Source organism: Chenopodium album, chromosome 24 (assembly GCF_948465745.1).
Source record: "Chenopodium album chromosome 24, dcCheAlbu1.1, whole genome shotgun sequence".
Classification (NCBI taxonomy): Eukaryota; Viridiplantae; Streptophyta; class Magnoliopsida; order Caryophyllales; family Amaranthaceae; genus Chenopodium; species Chenopodium album.
Window position 1 is genome coordinate 36,157,550 of NC_137857.1, and position 19,510 is coordinate 36,177,059.

Below are 19,510 nucleotides of genomic sequence, written 5' to 3' on the forward strand. Positions count from 1 at the left end.
GCCTACGTGGACGGTATGGTGGGAAATATTTTTTAAAGCAACGTATACACGGAATTATTTTTTATTTTAGCATTATTTACGAAAATCGCTCGAGATGAGTATACGGGTAGAGACGATTAGACGGGGGAGTGTTCGAATCTGAGGGTCGTTTGGTCGAATATTCGAATTACAATGGGGAGTGATAGGTGTTTCAATTGGGGGTGAGAAAATTTCTGCAATGCCGCAATGGAAGCAACATTGACTTTACCAGAAACGTCAGGTGTACAAGCAAATTGTATAATGTGAGTGATAATGTGATACTAATGTGACTTTCCATTATCCTGGACATGATCTAATAGTAAGTTTAAATTTCCAATGTCTCACAATTTCACAAAGTTTTGCTTTTAAGTAAGGCTTTTTGTGGGGAGCCCTTTCCCTAAATAATGTTGGGAAATTATCTAATTCCCAAATTACCGCTAATCTTTTTTTAATTCCCACCGTACCGTCCACGTCAGCGGTTCAGTGGGAATTTTTTTAAAAACCGGTTTATTAAAAAACCGCTACTTGAAGTAGCGGTATACGATTGAAAACCGCTACTTGAAATAGCGGTTTATTTACGAGAAACCGCTACTTCAAGTAGCGGTTTGTATTTACTAAGTATTTTTTTAACAAAATCACTTCCCTTTTCCCTTGTAAAATAAATCAACTGATCATCCCCAAAAAAAAAAAAAAAAAGTCGACACTCCTCAGTCCTCACCATCATCAATCCCCGCGCCGGAAGTTGTAATCGCCGCCGTCACCGACTTGCTCACGGTTGTTTACCGACACTTTGGCATAGAATTAGTGAAATTGTTGTTGGGTTTGCTAAATTACTGGTAAGTTGCTCGTTGTTTGTGCCCTAATTATTTTTTTAATTCAATTATCAAATTAATTGATTTGCTTTTTATGAATTAATAGCTTTCTTAGTTTGTTCTTGTTTGTATTTAGCTTTCGTTGCTTTTTGTTTGCTGTAAAATATAGTTTGTTGCTTTTTCTTTGTTGATCCCGTAAGCATCTTCATTAAAAAAAAATCAAATAAATTCTATGCTAAATTCATGTGTTTGACAATTTGTGCTTAAGTGTGTAGTTTTAGTGTTGATGTTAGGACTAATTGAATATTATTGTAGTATGCTTGCTGTAGACTTGTAGAGTTCAATCTCTTGGTTTCATAAAAAAAAAAAATGAAAAACAGTTGTTAGCTTTCTCTTTCTTAGTATCTTATTTATAGATTAATGATGTTAGAGTATACCATCAACATTAAGCAATTACATGGGACCATATGCATACATGAAATATTAAATTGTTAGTTGTCTCTTTCTTAGTATCTTATCATTTTGCTGGGACCATTGGCTTTGATTGTATCATATATTTTTACTAGGACCTATTAACAGCTTATTTGTTTTAATTATATAGAGGTGTTTGCATGCTTCATATAGTATAAAATATGGAATGCCAATGAATGCATAGTGGAACTTTAGGATTATTATAACTAGTTTAATTATTAGTCTTGTTATTAAGTTTGCTGATGATTAACCACCATTACATGTGTGCAAGGGGTTTCTAAATAAATTTATATTCGTGCTCGTCTTATTAAAATTTTGCAAAACTAATTTCTTAAATTAATCATGGTGTTTTTAGAATGAAACATGGAGGTACCAAACTACCCTCTATATTGCTATTGGGGTGGGGAAATTAATCACAAAGATGGTGATGTAACGTATAGGGGTGGAAATCAAAAATTTGTTTTTGTAAATCATGGGATGACATATTCACACGTTCTCAACAAGCTATATGAAGAATTGAGTATTGATCCTAGATTTGTGGAGTTGAAGGTGGTTATGCGGTATCCTATGAATGGGGCATATGTCGCAATTCCATTGAATGACGACAATGTTCTTAGGGCTATGTGGATTGCTGTGACTCAGACTTCTTCTATCGCAATGCAATTGTACATTGAACAGGTTTCAAAGGAGCCAGTTGTGCAAACTGATACTGGTTCCTTTCCGGAAACGGATTATTTTTGTAGTAAAGAGCAACCAATTTCCCTTACTAATCAAAGTGTGGGGATAGGCTCATTCACAAGAATGCTTGTTGATCCCGAATATGTCAATGAACATCTTTCAGAGATTAGGTCTCCGACCTCATTGCCTAATGTTGAAACCTCAACAAGCACACAACCACAAGCCATTCTCGATTCTCTTGACCCAAACAATGTTGATGTTTTTGGGGATGTCGAGATGAATGATACTGATGAAGATGATGATGAATATGTAATTGAAGCTCGTGATAAGGCAATTAAAGATAGCGCTCCTACTACAGACTTCAATGAAGTGCCGCAAGTTGATCCACATTTGAATAACTCATGGATGACTTGGTTAGGAAATGAGACATATAACACGGGTGGGGAATTTGAGGTTGGACAACAGTTTGATTCATTGCAACAACTGAAAGATACTGTGAAGTCTTACTCCATAGTTAGAAATCAAACCATTCGAGTTGTGGAGGTAGAGCCAGAGAAATATGTTGTTGAGTGCAAGAGGAAAGAACAATGTAGTTGTTCGTGGAGGCTTAGAGGAGTGAAATATCCAACACTATCTACTTTTAAAATTGTTCGGTACAACGGCCCTCATGCAAGTAATTGTGTTGGTGACATCGACTCCGTGGATCATAAGCTACTCACTTCTGAGTTTGTTTGCAATGCTCTTTTAGATGTCCTTCGCGTTGACCCTTCATTGAAAATCAAGACAATAGTGCAACTTGTGAAAGAGAAGTTTCAGTTCTCAATAACCTACAAGAGAGCATGGTTAGCGAAACAAAAGGCAATAAAACTCATTTATGGGGATTGGGAGGGTTCATTTCAAGAGTTGCCTAAGTACATGCAAGCGTTGAAGGAATCAAATGCTGGAACTGTTGTTGAGTGGAGGTTGTTACAGAGTACGGTACCTGGAACTTATGTTTTCCAACGAGTTTTTTGGGCATTCAAGCCATGTATTGATGGATTCCGTCATTGTAGGCCCCTTATCACTATTGATAGAACTCATTTATATGGAAAATACAAAGGGACTCTACTTATTGCTATGGGAACCGATGCTAATTTTCAATTATTCCCCCTTGCGTTTGCGGTTGTTGAAGGAGAAAACAATGATAGTTGGTCTTGGTTCATGGCTTGTATTAGAGCTCGGGTAACAGATAGAAAAGGTCTATGTGTGATATCTGATAGACATGCTGGCATTTTAGCAGCAATGGATGAGGTTGGAAGTGGTTGGGAGCAGCCCAATGCCTATCACAAGTATTGCACACGTCACTTGGCTTCTAATGTGAATTCAAAATTTAAAAGTGTCGTCATAAAGAACCTTTTTGACAAAGCAGCTGATGCAAGGCAGAAGAAGAAGTTTGATCACTACATGAACAAAATTGGTCACTTGAATGTAGAGGCTCGTCGGTACTTGATGGAGATTCCATACTATAAGTGGTCCATCCACCATGATGGTGGTTTAAGGTTTGGTGTGAAGACTACAAATATGTCAGAAGTTTTCAATGGAGTCTTAAAAGGGGCTCGTTGTCTCCCGATAACTGCCTTAGTGCAAATGACCTTTTTTCGAGTGAACTCCTATTTTGCAACTAGACGAAGTTGGAGTAAAATAAGACTTGAAGAGGGCCATGAGTTATCAGAAAAGGCTACAAAGACAATAGAGGCCAACATGGAGAAAGCCATGCACCATGAGGTTGTTGCTTTTGACTATGATGCCATAGGGTTGTATCAAGTTAGGACAGGTCGTGGAAGGAGAAAAGCTGGTAAAGGTGGTAACTCCCACACTGTGAATTTGATGAGAAAGACATGTACTTGTGAGAAGTTGAAAATATACAAGTTACCATGCTCTCATGTCCTAGCAGTTTGTCGGCATCGAAGCCTATCACACTCAGATTTTGTGGATTCTTTTTTTAGGACCGTCGAATACGGACATTCTTACTCGAAGTGTTTCACACCAGTTCCTGATCCTTGCCATTGGTCCACTTACAATGGGCCTAATGTTGTAGCCAACCCAGATCTAAAAAGAGGCTCAGGCCGACGATCTACTAGAATCAGAAATGAAATGGATGAGCGTCCATATCGTGTCAAGAAGGCATGCAGTGTTTGTCGACGACCTGGGCATAACAAGAAGACATGTCCTATAATTAGTGGTGGTGTTGGATCATCTGGGTAACGACCATTAGATATTGCTAAAATGCTTAAATTGTGTTCTAAAAAATTGAAATCTTATTTATTATTATTTTTTTCCTTATGCATGCTTGAAATTAATTAAATTTCCTCTTATCATGCAGGTCCCATGGATCCGGTGATTCGACCAGGCCCAATTGATTCATCTGTTCTACGGTTGCAAACTTCCCATAGGAGTCATGATGTTTGGAGTGGTGTGGCTGATAGAGTTTTGTCAGTTAGGGAGCATGTGGTCAGTTTGGGACGTGAGTGGAGGGTAGAGGGTAGAGTACTAGACTATGTGAAGCGCATTGGGTTTTACGGTGTGCATAGAATAGCAGGTGGAGGGTTTTTGCTTGACCGTTCTCTTCTCACTGCGTTGGTTGAGAGGTGGAGGCAGGAGACACATACTTTCCATCTTGTGGTGGGAGAGGCCACCATTACTTTACAGGATGTCGCCGTTTTGTTAGGTTTGAGAGTTCATGGCCCACCTGTCATTGGTCCTCCGTTCGAGGGATGGCATGACCTTGTTGAGGAGTTGCTTGGAGTTCGACCTGACGTTGATGATAAGGGTAAGCCATTTCTAGAGGGATCTTCTTTGAAGTTGACATGGCTCAGACGACACTTCTCACAGATTCCAGAGGGAGCTGATGAGGTTACTGTTCAGCGACATAGTCGTGCTTACATTCTTACTCTCATGGGATCTATTCTCTTCGCTGACAAGAGTGGCGATGCTGTGTCACTCTACTACTTGCCGTTACTTAGAGATTGGGAGACAGCTTCGACCTATAGTTGGGGGAGTGCGACTCTTGGTTTTTTGTACCGTCAGCTCTGTCGAGCATGTCAGAGAGGAGCGTGTCAGATTGGAGGCCCACTTATTCTAGTGCAGTTGTGGTCATGGGAGCACATTTGTATTGGTCGACCCTATGTAAGGAAGCCTCGAGATCAGTCGCAAGAGGACCTTCAGGAGGAGGATGATATTTTAGGGACTCAGCATGAGCGAGGTGTTGACTCCTTGGCGTGCAGGTAGTGTATTGCTTACAGTTTTAGTTCTTACATTGTTGTCCCTGATGAGAACTAAGAATTATTATTAACTATTTTTACAGTTGGCTACGTGTACATCTTTCGTGTGCGCATACTGCTTCTGGACTCTCATACTATCGAGATGCGTTTGACCATCAGCAAGAGGACCAGGTATAATCGTTACTTTGCTATGCATTGGCATTTGTTCATTGTAATAGTTATATTAACTTATACAAATAATATACATATTTTGGGAATTAGATGATTTGGCAGCCATATACCGAGGCGATTATGGAGCGACTTCCAGAGATTTGTCGTTCTGACATTCACATTTGGCGTACACGCGCCCCTCTTATTTGCTTTGACGTCGTTGAGTTCCACCTCCCAGATCGAGTCATGCGTCAGTTCGGGTTAGAGCAGCCGATCCCAGAGGCAGTAGACACGGACGTTGCTCTACACAAGAAGGATCGAAGGGGACAGCGTAACTGGGAGATTCGACATTCAGACCATGTACATGACTGGGGTCGACGAGAGGCATTAGTAGTCCAGGGTAACCCGTTCACTGGGACTTCTTCACTACTCATGACAGAGTACATGGCTTGGTACCATCGCATCACGAGGTTGATCATTACTCCACCTTCGCAGACACGCTCCCCAAGTCATTACCAGCCATCTAGCTCTGACCTAGTACTTGTATGAACTTCATTTCAATTCAATTATAAAGTAGTTATTTCGTTTTTGAATTCATTGTACTAACATTAAAACTAACTTCAATGCAGGCACATGCAGTTGCTGATTTGCACGCGAAGCTATCGGGAGCTACTGAGACCATCTCTGACTTGCCACCAGACAAGGCTCTACCATTTGCCATTCAAATGATACAGAGTCTTACATCATTTTGTGGGCAGACCTTGTCTAGGGTGGGGCATTCACACCTTATTGACCAGCCTCGAGTGTTCACCTCGCTATCTTCTTCTGCTTCTATTGTGCACACTCGGCCGATTAGATCACCATCCCGTCGTGGTGGTCATTCATCACGTGCTTTTCGTCCACCGACTTCCATTCACTCTCCCTTGCATGCTCCTTCCCCCTCTCCCTTACATGGTCCTTCTCCCTCTCCTACAGTTCGACATCCGCCAGTTGTCACTTCTGCTCCACTTTTTCCACCTCCCCCACCCTCTCCTCCTCCTCAAACTCTACTTGTTTCTCCTCAACATACCATCATCACATCTCCTCCACTAGTGCAACACCGGTATCAAAGAGTTCGATGGCGTGGAAATAGTAAGTCTCAGCTTGGAGTTGGAGTTGGCCTACATGATATTCCAGAGGACGAGACACCTACATCACCTTCATCATCACTTCATGGGAAGAAGCAACGTACGAGCTAGGTGTATATTTTAGTACCATTGACATATGCTATTTTGCAAATGATTAGTATTTCAGACTTTGTTTATAATTAATATTTGATAAGTATTTGACTTTGCTCTTAGATTACCTTAATACAATTTTGACTTCCATGGATTAGAATGTTTAAGTAAGTTGTTATTTGTGGTGGTTGTGTAGAAGATATGGTATACGGACTTTGCAGGCTGAAAATAGTAGGTTTTAAGGTTTTACAGGTACACTTGCAGGTTTTTTTTTTGGTTGATTTACTAATATTTTGTTTTAAAAAAAAATTTACAGCAAAAACCGCTACTTGAAGTTGCGGTGTCTGTTATATAAACCGCTACTTCAAGTAGCGGTGTATAATCTGTAAACCGCTACTTGAAGTAGCGGTGTTGTGATGAAAACCGCCACTTCAAGTAGCGGTTTATGCAATTAAAACCGCTACTTGAAGTAGCGGTTTTTCTCAGAACACCGCTACTTCAAGTAGCGGTTTGTTGCTGGACCGAAAAAAAAACCGGTTTGTTCTCATTAGCTTACGTGGACGGTACGGTGGGAATTAAAAAAAGATTGGCTGTATTTTGGGAATTGTGTGTTTTCCCAACATTATTTAGGGAAAGGGCTCTTTTGTGGGCCTAATTTGGTTTAATTGGTTAAAGTTTTAATGGGTGGTACGAGTACTCAAAATTTACGATCAAATTTTGTCCAAGTTATTTGTTCTTGAGGTTTCTCTCCCAAGAAAAGAAAATACAAATAATATTTTTAAATTGCATAATGATAAGAAATTTGTGTAAGTAGCCAAGTCTATCACATTACAACCTCCTAAGAGATATGACTAAAATCAACTCCTGTATTGTTATTTTATTTTTTTGGTGCACATAAACTCTTTTATAAATCAATCAAGGACTCTGAAGCCAATCTAGATACAAGGGTACCCCTTTTATTTTCCTTCAAAAACTAAATAAAATTAAGCCGTAATTACTTTGAAATATGGCGTGCAACGTCTTTGGAGTTCCTATCACAACCGATTACCAAAACAGGGTAATAACCCAAAGCGATCGAGCCAAGAAAGCAATGGAGATGAAGAATGCAGATGGTAAGGACATCAATGCTCGCGCTTTCGCCTTATCTCTAGAAGGTCGTTACGTAGACAGCGACCACAGCGTTGCTACAATGTGTATGATTTACAATGCAACGGGTGATCCTATAAGGCTGTTTAAGTACCATTATTGGACTGGAGACATTGGCGAAACGCCTTTGCCCGTAATTATAATGAATGGACAATGGGGTGTCTTTGTGCATACCAAAGAATTGGGTCGACCTATGAGTAGTGCTCCTACTGCTGCTGTTGCGTATCAAGGCAACAACAAAGATGGGAAACAACGACACTGGCTTATATCTTGGATTAATAATAAAGCATCGAATTATGATCCTATCAGAATCAACATCAACAAGGTAATCATAATTTTTGAAGTTCCAATAATGTTTAATTAACGTTCGATACTTGAGATCGATTCTGTCATTAGCTAAGGACCCAATTTTTGGAATTTATTTATTTATACAATATATAGAGAAAACTTGTTAATCAATAATCTAACTTCAATTTTATGATAAAACTAGGTTAAGTTCCGTGCCATACACGGTAATTTTAAAACTTAATACTTATCATTAATTTAGCATTATTATTTAATTATAAAAAATTAAACCTAATTGCAAAATAGGATAAAAGTTCTGTAATTATAAAAAAATTTAAAAAAATTGATCACACTAAAGAAAACAGAGAGAATGCGAGTGAGGGATAGCTCAAGTGGTTAGAGCTCCCTCCCGGTTCCAGGAGATCTTATACTTATAAAATAGGAAGTGAAATATTATTGAATAGTTTGTATTAAAAACTTCTCTAAAAAGCTTTGGCCAAAAAATAAAAAAATAAATAAAAATAAAAAAACTTTTGGAGGGAAAATTTTTAACCAGGAGATGACATGTGTCATTCCTGGTTTCGCCTTTAGTATAAAGTTATAGATAGATAGATTTATAAATCAGTAACATGTTTTTGCAAGTAATATTATGTTAGATTATATCAATGTGTATTTAATAATTCAATTTTTAGTATTATTTACAAAATTATAATTGAAGCTATCTTTGATTATATACTACGGAGTACATTGACAATTTTTATAACAGAACAAGTATGCTAAATTGAATAAAACTTAATGACTTGATTGTATTGATTACTCTCAACCTCATATATAATACAAGCTTAACCCTAATTTGATAGGATCAAGAAACTACCAAAAATATATCTCAAAGATATTCTAGTCATAAAATATGATACAAAATATATCCTAAAATATTCCTAAAATATATCCCGCAATAAAGTATTATTTAAAATTGAATTAACTAAACTTCTACTTCGTATCTTTGCTAAAATAAATTTAATAACATCTAAATACTTGGTAAACTAAAACTTTTATATACACTAATGGTCTGTTCACATTTACTGAATTTCAATTCAGTTCAGTTCAGCTCCAATCAGTTCAGTTCAATTTAGTTCATTTCAGCTCCTAATTTCCCTCTCTCATAAAATATTCATTTCAGCTCAGTTTAGCTCCAATCAGTTCAGTTCAATTTAGTTCAATTCAGCTCCTAATTTCTCTTTCTCATAAAATATTCATTTCAGCTCAGTTTAGCTCCAATTAGTTCAGTTCAGTTCAGCTCCAATCAGTTCAGTTCAATAAAGGGCATGTTCACATTTACTGAGCTGAACTGAACTGGACTGATTGGAGCTGAACTGAACTGAACTAATTAGAGCTGAATTGAACTGAAATTAAGTAAATGTGAACAGGCCCTAAGTTTACAATAATAGTAATGTACATTGAACAATTTTAGGGTAGGTCTTGTTCTTTTGAGCTACTCTGAAATCTATTATGCTCTGCTCTGGCAGTCAGAAGCTTTAAAGAACAGGGCCTAACTATTACAGTATTGGATTACTTTACGAATAAAGCAAATTACTTTTATTAGATAACTTTTATACATTATGCTGATATTGGGGTATGTAATGACTTTTACTCATTTTAAGGTAACCTCGAATCGTTTTAGGACAAATTTACAACGGATGTACAATAAATTGTACACCTAGATTTTCTTAAAAGTTTGTATAGTGCTTGGAAAATTCTAAAATCAAGAATATGAATTGTAGGTGTATGCAGAAATCTGTGACACAACCCAATATAATTCTACTTACAGTTGGAATCGGTTAACCTCTTATCTAAACAAGGGCAGTTCGATGAGCCAAAAGGATGAAGATGGAGGGATGATGTTTGTTTCTATTGGCCAAGGGAGTGTTTCTACAATGGAGGCTATATTGACGTTACCAGGAGCTTATTGATGTAACCATTTAATTGTCCTCTCCTTATTTTACATACTTTATATTATTTACTTTGTCTATTATTTGTTAGCCAGTGTTGGATAGTCATAATATGAGTATATGACAACTTAATAAATTATAAAGGAAAATTTGCCAACAATTATCTTTTATATGACCACTTTTAAGAACAACTACTATTAAAAAAAAAAAAAAATTGGTAGTGCCATTCAAAGTTTGTGTGTTTTTGTGGTAGTTTTTTCCTCAAAATAAAAAAATAAAATTATATGATAGTTTTTTCTCAAAAGTGGTCATTTGAATGGGAGATATACTCTAGTATAATTATATATATATATATATATATATATATATATATATATATAGAGAGAGAGAGAGAGAGAGAGAGAGAGAGAAATTTAAAATATATTATCTCCCTTATATATATTTTTTTTGAAAGAACGTAACGGAGTATAAATTAATTAAAGGACAAAAAGTCCGAGAGTACATAAGGTGAAATCTCCGGGGGGCAAAGATTCACCCATACTTGTTCTACACCGCTAGGCATAAGCTTGGCTAAATGATGAGCAACAAAATTGCCATCTCTTCTAACATGATTCCAAGCAATCGAATTAAAGCTAGAACTTAAAGAGAGAACATCTTCTATTATATCATTGAACCCATGAGCTTTAGCAAGCCTTACTGCCATACACACGGCCTTTGCTTCAGCTATCTCTGGCGGCCAACAAGCACAGACTCTTCTAGTTGCTGCGAAAAGAACCTTCCCCTCACTGTCCCTTGCGACCGCACCCATTCTCACCCATCCCTCAGTGGCGAGAGATGCATCAGCGTTAACTTTGACTGCACCAGCAGGGGGGGGGCTTCCAGTGCTTACTACTCCTCTTCTCTTTCAGCAAGGCTGAAATAATCTCCCTTATATATAATATACAACTTTTGAATATTTTATACCTCTTAAATAATAGCAATAAATGAAACATAATATTTTATCGAGGTAGGGCCTGTTTACATTTACTGAGCTGAACTGAATTGTTCTAATTGGAGCTAAATGAACTGATTGGAGCTGAAATGAATATTTTATGAGAGAAGGAAATTAGGAACTAAATTGAAATAAACTGAACTGATTAGAGTTGAACTAGACTAAAATTAAGTTGAAGTAAACAAGCCCGTAATATACTTTTTCAATGATCCTAAGTTCCTAACTACTATATTTAAAATAAAACAGAGTTTGAAAAAAGAACCCCACTAAACAAAGTAACAAACAAACATTTCATTATCGAATTTGACCCTTTGGAGTTAGGCCCCTCACAAAAATGGCAATGCATCAATGCCAAGTAAAATGATGCCAATTTGTATGGACAACTTTATTAATTACGAAGTAATACTGTGGCAAATTAGCAACATCATAGCTTTTCACTTTATTTGCCAAAATTTATCAATGAAATAGACAAACTCCCAAAATTCTTTACAATTGACAAACCTCCACCAAATTTCTTTTTTATATACAACATATAATAATAATAATAATATTTCTCCTTTCCTTTTAATCTTCACATAGAAGAACCATAACTTCACCAAAAACAACATACTTAGCCAAAAAAATCAACAAAAATAAGCAAAAACAAGATTGCTGCACACTTTTACTAAACACCGTGTCATACTACGGAGTATGATGAAGCTTTTTTATGAACTACTATAGCAAATTATAATTGACAACTCGTTTAAAATAATCTATACGTTCTTTTAAGTGTAGCGTTACTGATTATTTTGAGACGGATGAAGTATTTCAACTTTGATAGGTCCGGCCCTTTGATCCATCATCATCTCCATGTATAGGCATATTCGTACCCGGATAAGTAGCAACCATACCACCATTATTAACCCCATAATAAACAGGCTGATTCATCCCACTTAAACCCTGACTTTGAATCATATTCCCCTGCATTTGCATCTCATACATTTGACCCGGATTCTGACCCTGACCCGGATACCCAACTGGAACCTGAACCGGACCCGGCCCATATTGAGCCATATACTGCCCTTGAATTGGAACCGAAACCGGAACCACATTCCTATGAGGAGGAATCATACCCGGCCCAGACCCGGGTGCCTGTACATAATAAACCGGCATAGGCTGCTGCTGCTGCTGAACCGCATGAGCCGGGTAAGGTGAACTCGGGTTAACATTATGACTCCAAACCGGACCACTCCCATCTTCAACCGAATGCATATTTGTCTTCTCCGGTTTAGTCTTAACTGGTGGAAGGTTAGGCATAGACGGTGCAGAAGAAGCCGAACCGAAAGCCGGTGAACCAGGGGCAGAACCGGGGTTCGGTTCAGCTAACCCAGACCGATTCCTGAATTTTGCAGGAGGTTGAGGTGGTTCATCAGAGCTTTCTAACCCGAATAAATAATCTGGAACTTCCGAAACAATTGACGACGCTTCTGATCTTCCTCTTTCCAATCCGCCGCCAGTAGAACCGCCGTTCAAAGCGTCGAGAAACCAATTCTCCCTCTTCCTAGAACCATCTAGAAGCGACGCGATACTCGAAGTTCTAGAAACTCCTCCTTCATTCGTATCCGGAAACAGGAAAAGCCGCAACCGCGGGATCTTATTCGTTGAAGAGGTTGATAATCTGTCGAATTCCTCCATCATATTTTCGACGTCTTCGTCCGTCGAAACTGTAATCAAAGCGTCGAGTTCTTCGTTGGGAAGCTGGTATTTCACGGTGAAGTCAACGGCGGCGTTGACGGCTGAAGAAGAGGATGAATTATTGTTGTTGTTATTGTTGGTGTTGTTTTGAGGGGAGGATAGAAGCTTCGAGAGCTTGGAAAGTAGGAGAGAGAAAGTGGAGGTGCGATTAATGGCGACGATTCTGGTATCACCACCGACGTAACGGAGCTGATTGTCGTGAGGACGAGGGAGGATTTTACCGCCGAAGCTAACCATGAGTCGAACCACCGATTTGTCGTCGGAAAGAGGGTGTTTATGGTGGACTGAACGCGGTGTTGAGCTCACTGAGTCAGCCCCCGAGTCCATCTCCATTGTTGAAGCTTGAAGATGAAGAACAAGCAAGAAGAAGAAGAACTCGGGATTTGATCAGAAAATATAATCTGATTTTCTCTCTCTATAATTAACAGATGAGAGAGAGAATGTTTGTCAAATAATGGAGGAAGGAAGGAAGGAGATGACTGGGTTACACGTTCGGTGATGGATGAGTTTGTCACAGACGCATCATCAGAAGATTCGTTGTGTTTTTTTAGCGGTTTAGCCTAATTTGGGAGCTCATTTCATTTTAAACTAAATTAAAATTTTAAAATGAAATTGAAAAATTGGGTATTTATCATCAAAGTTGGGCCCAGTTAGTAGGTGTACACTTGATTTTCGTTAAAAAGTAAAGCATTATTGCTGTAACTAGGTGGTTAACTGTCATCAAATTTTAGATGTTATTTAAACCACAAAAACAATAAGTGATTATTAGCTACTCCTATATTATTGTCAATCCTTCGTCGTAAGGGTTTATTAAGGTTATGTTCTCGTCACCTTTTATCTTCTTTTTCATGAATAATTAAGGTAATTATGTTATTAAAAATCTAAATTAAAATGTATGGAGTATGAAAAAGTTTATGACTGTATTTATATATTACAAAATCTACAACATTTCCGAGATGTATAGTTTAGACCTAAAACTCAATTAAGTTTTGAAGTTCATATATTATATATTTATATGACGGTATAAACTTTTGTGATTATATGTATGGATAGCAGCCTACCACGCGAGATGATACATAAGGAGAATATAAAGAATACGTAATGCTTATAATAATCGTAACAATGATAATAGTAAAATTGATAACAAGCGTAATCCATTACTCAAATAATTGCATAATCTTAGATAATCATAGTGTAACATTCAACAACCGACTGTAAATGGTAGTTAATTGATCCTATTTGAGAAGTAGCTGAGCTGTTTGACGTGATCACAAGTGTATAAACAAAATGTCAGATGATTAAAAATTACAATTTGTTAAAAGCATCTGGAATTAAATAATTATATATGAACGGCATTTTCTTCCATGTTAATTTAATTGAAGCTGATTTCATAAAGGAATCACCGAATAAGCATCGTCTGGAGTTATATTGTACTGTAAGTTGCAGCATACTATGAGCTGCATTGCTAAATCACAAATTACTTAGATTCTCCTAATACACGAGTGCTATAGAAATGAACAAAGATTCGTACAGCAAAGGGGGCACTTTAGAAGTTTTGATATGGGTGTGTGAATTCCTTGCATTTTCGGATTTCCATCCGGTAATAAAGGGTTTTGAGCCTCGATAGTTATTTTCACTTATTTTAGAAAAGTAAAATAAGATGGTACAAATAAGATAAGACAAGGAAAATTAAATTCTATGTTTCAAAAAAAAAAAAAAAAAAGGAAAATTAAATTCTAAGGTGTCTTTTGGTTGCATAAAAAAAATGGAAAAAATAGAAAATCATGGGAATTTAGAAATCGAGGTTTTGTTTGGCTGACCACAAAACATAAAAATGTGGTAATTTCAAATTTATGGGAATTCTCAATTCCCACAATACATGTGAATTAAATTACCAAGTACCCCCTTGTAACTTAACATTCCTATGATTTGCAAATTCCTCTATGAATAACAAACAATTTTCAACAATTCATGGGATTTATAATGTGGGAAGTTAATTCTCATATTTGTCAATTCTTATGGGAAGTTTTTTCCCTTGTCAACCAAACAATCCCTTAGAACCCTTGTTAACCAAACAATCCCTTAGAAAATAGGTGACTTACTCATACCTTTATATCAAAACTCATGCTGGATTGACTTTTTTTAAGGTTCTAGTTCAATAATATGTCTTGTACTTTCCTACTTTATTAATTATTATTATCATTTTTATTTTTATTTTGAGCTCATTACAGCATCTAAACATGAGTAAAAGTCAAATTATTATTGGCAAAATTTTGAGATTTCGGATATGACTAGTGTTAGAAGACCAACTCAATTAAAAGCTTAAGCTGATGGTTGAGGCCCAGGAATATGTTTTATACTCTATCACGCCCCCTCACACGAGAGCTCGTTGGGCTAGAAGTGTGGATGCAACATGGGCCCTCCTCATACCCTGCGCTTAATATTTCACTTGAAAGTGGGGGTGGATGAGATTCGAACCCGTGACCTTTGTGTCACGATGGCTCTTTAAGGCCCAGGAATATGTTTTATACTCTATCAACTAATATTAAAGGTCTATTTGGTAACTGCCATAAATGGTAATGAAAATGAATTTGTATGTAAATTTGCAAGGAAAGTCAAAGTCCATTCTTATGGTAATGATAGCTCATTCAAATTGACCTTTTTTTTTCTTTAGATTATAAATTTTCATTTGCGCTTAGTATCTCCTCCCAATTAGTAATGGACTATAATGAAAAAATAATTTTTTTACATTACTGCCATTTATTACCGGTTAGTCGGTTACTAAACGGGTCATAAGTTTATAAGATCAGGAAGTTCATATACTACTATAATATTTCAGTTGAAGTTGAATTGTTAAAAAGTGGTTTATGGGGGCAAAGCAACATGAGATAGAAGGGTATTTGACGGGCGGCGATGCATGGGACCTAGTGTTTCCATTTGTCTTATGCCCTTATTCCCCTTCCCAAACGTGGACCCATATATAATCCATATACAACTTCCAAGTTGGTCCATACATTCATTATAGTTTACTTATTGGGCCCAAAATCTTAGCTTTATTTAACTTCTTTATTACTATTAAGAGGTTTACATTAATATACTTGTATTAATGAATATTGCCAATAGCACACTCACTTAAATTTCACTTTTTTTTAGTTTGACTATAGTACACTTAAACTAAAGACTATCAATTTTCATTTATCAAAACTTGTTTAGCTTCTACAATGAGGAAAAAAGATGGCATGCCAAGTTGGCAATGCCCAATTTTCAAAAACTTCATTCATTCTCTTATCCTTCTATGGCAAATTTAGTCCTGGTTTTTGTGTTCTTAGTATTTTGTTAGTTTGCTTTTGTTCATCTTTATTTCTCCTTTCCTCTTCTTGTATGCGGCTTGCCGCCTTGCCCCTCAACTAGTCGCCTTCACCAAAAAAAAAAAAAAAAAAAACAAAAAAAAAAAAAAAACAAAACAAAAAAATGTCATAATAAAATGGAAGATTAGATCAATGATCAATAAATATTCTCATTATTTCATATAGGTAAATAAGTTTTGGGGCTCTTTCACTAAGGGGCCCTATGCGATAGATCACATTCTACATGCTCGGAACCACCACAACCCTTCAAAAATCCTGTTAAGGATCCCGATGTAAAATCATGCCGAATCCAAATAATGTTTTCCTTAGACCAAGTCGAAGGCTATAATACATGATCGGATCATTTTCGAAAATTTGGTGACCCAAGTCTCCACATTTGGGGTTTCTATATTGTTGGACCACAATCAAGCTTAGTGGACTAGAAAGGTGGACCGTTTGCAGATTGGTATACTCTGGATGTATTTGAGAACTTGGACTGGGTTTTAGGTTAGCCTATAGGTTGCAAATTTGCAATCTTCATGCTGTTTATTTTTTAGGTCTATCCAATGTAATATTCGAATATAGTACAGTATGATTGTATAATCTTATTTATGCCCTGCTCACTTCAAGAGAAAAAAAAAATTTAATTCACAAAATATAATTTAATTTTAGTAAAATAAGTAAGTTTTAAATCAAGTTTAATAATTAAAAATTAATTTAATAATTAAAAATGAGTTTTAATTACTATTTTTTTTTTTGAGGAAAGTTTTAATTACTAAGTTTATGCTTAATAGGAGTAAAAAGGAAAATGATACTCCCTCCATCCCCAAATGATAGTCCCTTATGGCCTATTTTTAGTCCCAAATTAATAGTCCCATTTGTTTTTTTCAAGTACCATTAATATCAATTTTTTATCAAAATTTACTCCAATTACAATAATATTTGTGCAAATTTAACTTTCCCATGTAATTTTTGTTTTTCAATGTATTTTTATTACTCTCTCTCTACTATTTTACATACCCAATGTAAATTTATATTTTCAATGTAATTTTACTACTTTTATTTAAGTTTCTTAATTCCCGTGATTTTTGCCCATAAGGGACTATCATTTGGGGACGGAGGGAGTAGTACATAGCTTTTGAGGCTACACATCATTAATGAGCTAAAGATGAAAAACACAAATGAAATTTAACATTAATTACACTGATTTATGTGTGATATTGTCATACATTCATAGATTAATATTAAATTAGGAAGTATATTAAATGTTTATTTTTAGCCCGAAGGATTACATATACCATTACCCTAAATTTAATTTATATTCGGGTTTCAAAAAAAAAAAATGTAAGTTCATTGAATATCAGTTGAACATAAAAGACCTTAACACAACTCTTTTTTAATTTTCAAAATAGTCGCGTACGTCCTAAGTAAAATATACACCATTTTGACTTTTATAATTGACAATGCATGACTTATTAGCAAAAATTAAATTAATTGTTTTTGATAAAAATAAAAAAAAAAAAAACTGAGATGCTTGCCTATATAAGTTGACTTTGAAGTAATGAATAATCATAATTTAGGTTGGCCTCAAGTATAATTATGTAGAGGTCTAGCTAGCATTCATACCAAATGGAATATTCTTTTTTTGTTTTCTTTTTTTGTTATAGGAAACAAAAATACAACAAACGGTATAATATGGAGCTTTTTTGTTGTTATTTTGGGGCATATGGACTATGGAGAATTGGAGACAATGGAGTCACATAGAGCAATGGTATGAACATATATAATTTGAATCATTACTTATATATTTTTATTTATATATAATATATATGTACTTGTATATCCTTATATTACACGCACTAAATTACTCGATGTCGATACTAAATGATATTTATCTTAATAACATTATTAACATATACTTTATTCGTATGTCTTTTTCACAATAAGAATCAAAGAGCAGATTTGATGCCTCATTGTAAAAATTTCTTATTACTAACTTCGTTAAATGTCAAATTGTTGTAAATAATATGCAACGGATGTAATATAACAAACAAGCACATTTTAAATAATATATCAAATTGCCTTTCCTAAGATAGATAGATGTTGTACTTTAGCAGTATCTTGATTGTTGTCTTTTTCAATCACCTCACCCCCACACCCACCCCCACCCTACCGACTTCATTGTTATTATTAGTACTATTATTTCACAATCAAGAGTATTCAAAATTATGAAAAATCTTTCAATAAAACGTTGTATTACTTATTTAACAATGAAAAATAATGTAAATTACTCGTATAAAAGTCCAAGTGGCTAAGGCGTTTATACTACGTATTCCAATTCCCCTTCTAATGATTCTTATTTAATCAGCCTATTACGGTCAAATCTATCAATTGGTCATACGTTCACATTTTAGTTTCAATCTCTTGCTTATAATTTTATCAACTTGCTGTTACTCCATACCCAATTACGGAGTAGTCCATTACTCAATGCGGCTATGCCAATATTATAATCGTAAGGTTGGCGCATTTAATGATTACCTCGATCTTTACGATCTTATTCTTGTTCTCATCAATAATTAAATTTGGTTCATTTTAGCCGACTCCACTTATGAGATTAAGACTTTGATTGATTGATTGTAAGGTCTTACGATATATTAATAATTGTGTTTTAGTTACCCGAATACAACAAATTAATTTTTATGTTTCATAAATATTATTCCTGTAATTCTATATTGCAACTAATAAGAAATAAAAATCATACAGAGTATTAATAAATTTTTTTCTTTGGAGTATTAACATAGTTTAGACTTGTACTCAATTATCCCCATAATTTTTCTTAAAAAAAAAGGGTTTATCCCCATAATTTTTCTTAAAAAAAAAGGGTTTATCCCCATAATTACATATTAGATCAAAATGCCTAAATTGGAACTCGAATGTACTTACTACGTAATTAAAATAATTTTTATAGATACTTTGTATGAGATGTAATCAATATCCTTTATTCCTTGCAACTGATTAAATTAAGAAATAATATCTTTACTAGGGCATGTTCGGCGCTAGCATTTGAATAGTTTTTAGGTACCTTTTAGTGGTTTGACCAAGTCAAACCACTACTTAACAAAAAATGTAAGTGTTTGGCAAAATACTAGTTAGCTTTTATGAAAAGTTAGAAATATTAGCTTTTGAGGTTAGAGGTGACTGTTGTAAATTTAATCTATAATATTAAATATAAAATATTGATTTTTAAATGTAACTGCCAGTTAATCGTCACTTTACCGAACATTCATACCTAAATTATCTATCTTTACATCTAACAGCTTGTTGCCAGCCGAAAGCTACCTACACTGCCGACAACTATCTTCACAAAATCACAACTGACAGCTACCTTCACAACTATATTTTGCCGAACACACCTGATATTTTCTTATGGGAATTTGTTAGGTTTTATGATA

At 35.5% G+C, this 19,510-nt stretch overlaps 3 protein-coding genes across 3 annotated transcripts; 2 read left to right on the forward strand and 1 right to left on the reverse strand.

Moving 5' to 3' along the window:
- The first annotated feature begins 1,664 nt into the window (after positions 1-1,664).
- Positions 1,665-4,223, forward strand: LOC145611002 (uncharacterized). The gene has a single exon (XM_081666248.1). It carries the CDS (start codon positions 1,665-1,667, stop codon positions 4,221-4,223), a length of 2,559 nt encoding a protein of 852 aa, XP_081522374.1.
- Positions 4,224-7,612: 3,389 nt separating this feature from the next.
- LOC145611003 (23 kDa jasmonate-induced protein-like) lies at positions 7,613-10,007 on the forward strand. The gene is made up of 2 exons (XM_081666249.1): positions 7,613-8,077; positions 9,819-10,007. Exons 1-2 carry the CDS (start codon positions 7,613-7,615, stop codon positions 10,005-10,007), a joined length of 654 nt encoding a protein of 217 aa, XP_081522375.1.
- Positions 10,008-11,469: 1,462 nt separating this feature from the next.
- LOC145612322 (protein PAL OF QUIRKY-like) lies at positions 11,470-13,159 on the reverse strand. The gene has a single exon (XM_081667689.1). It carries the CDS (start codon positions 13,042-13,044, stop codon positions 11,785-11,787), a length of 1,260 nt encoding a protein of 419 aa, XP_081523815.1. The 5' UTR covers positions 13,045-13,159; the 3' UTR covers positions 11,470-11,784.
- Positions 13,160-19,510: the final 6,351 nt, after the last annotated feature.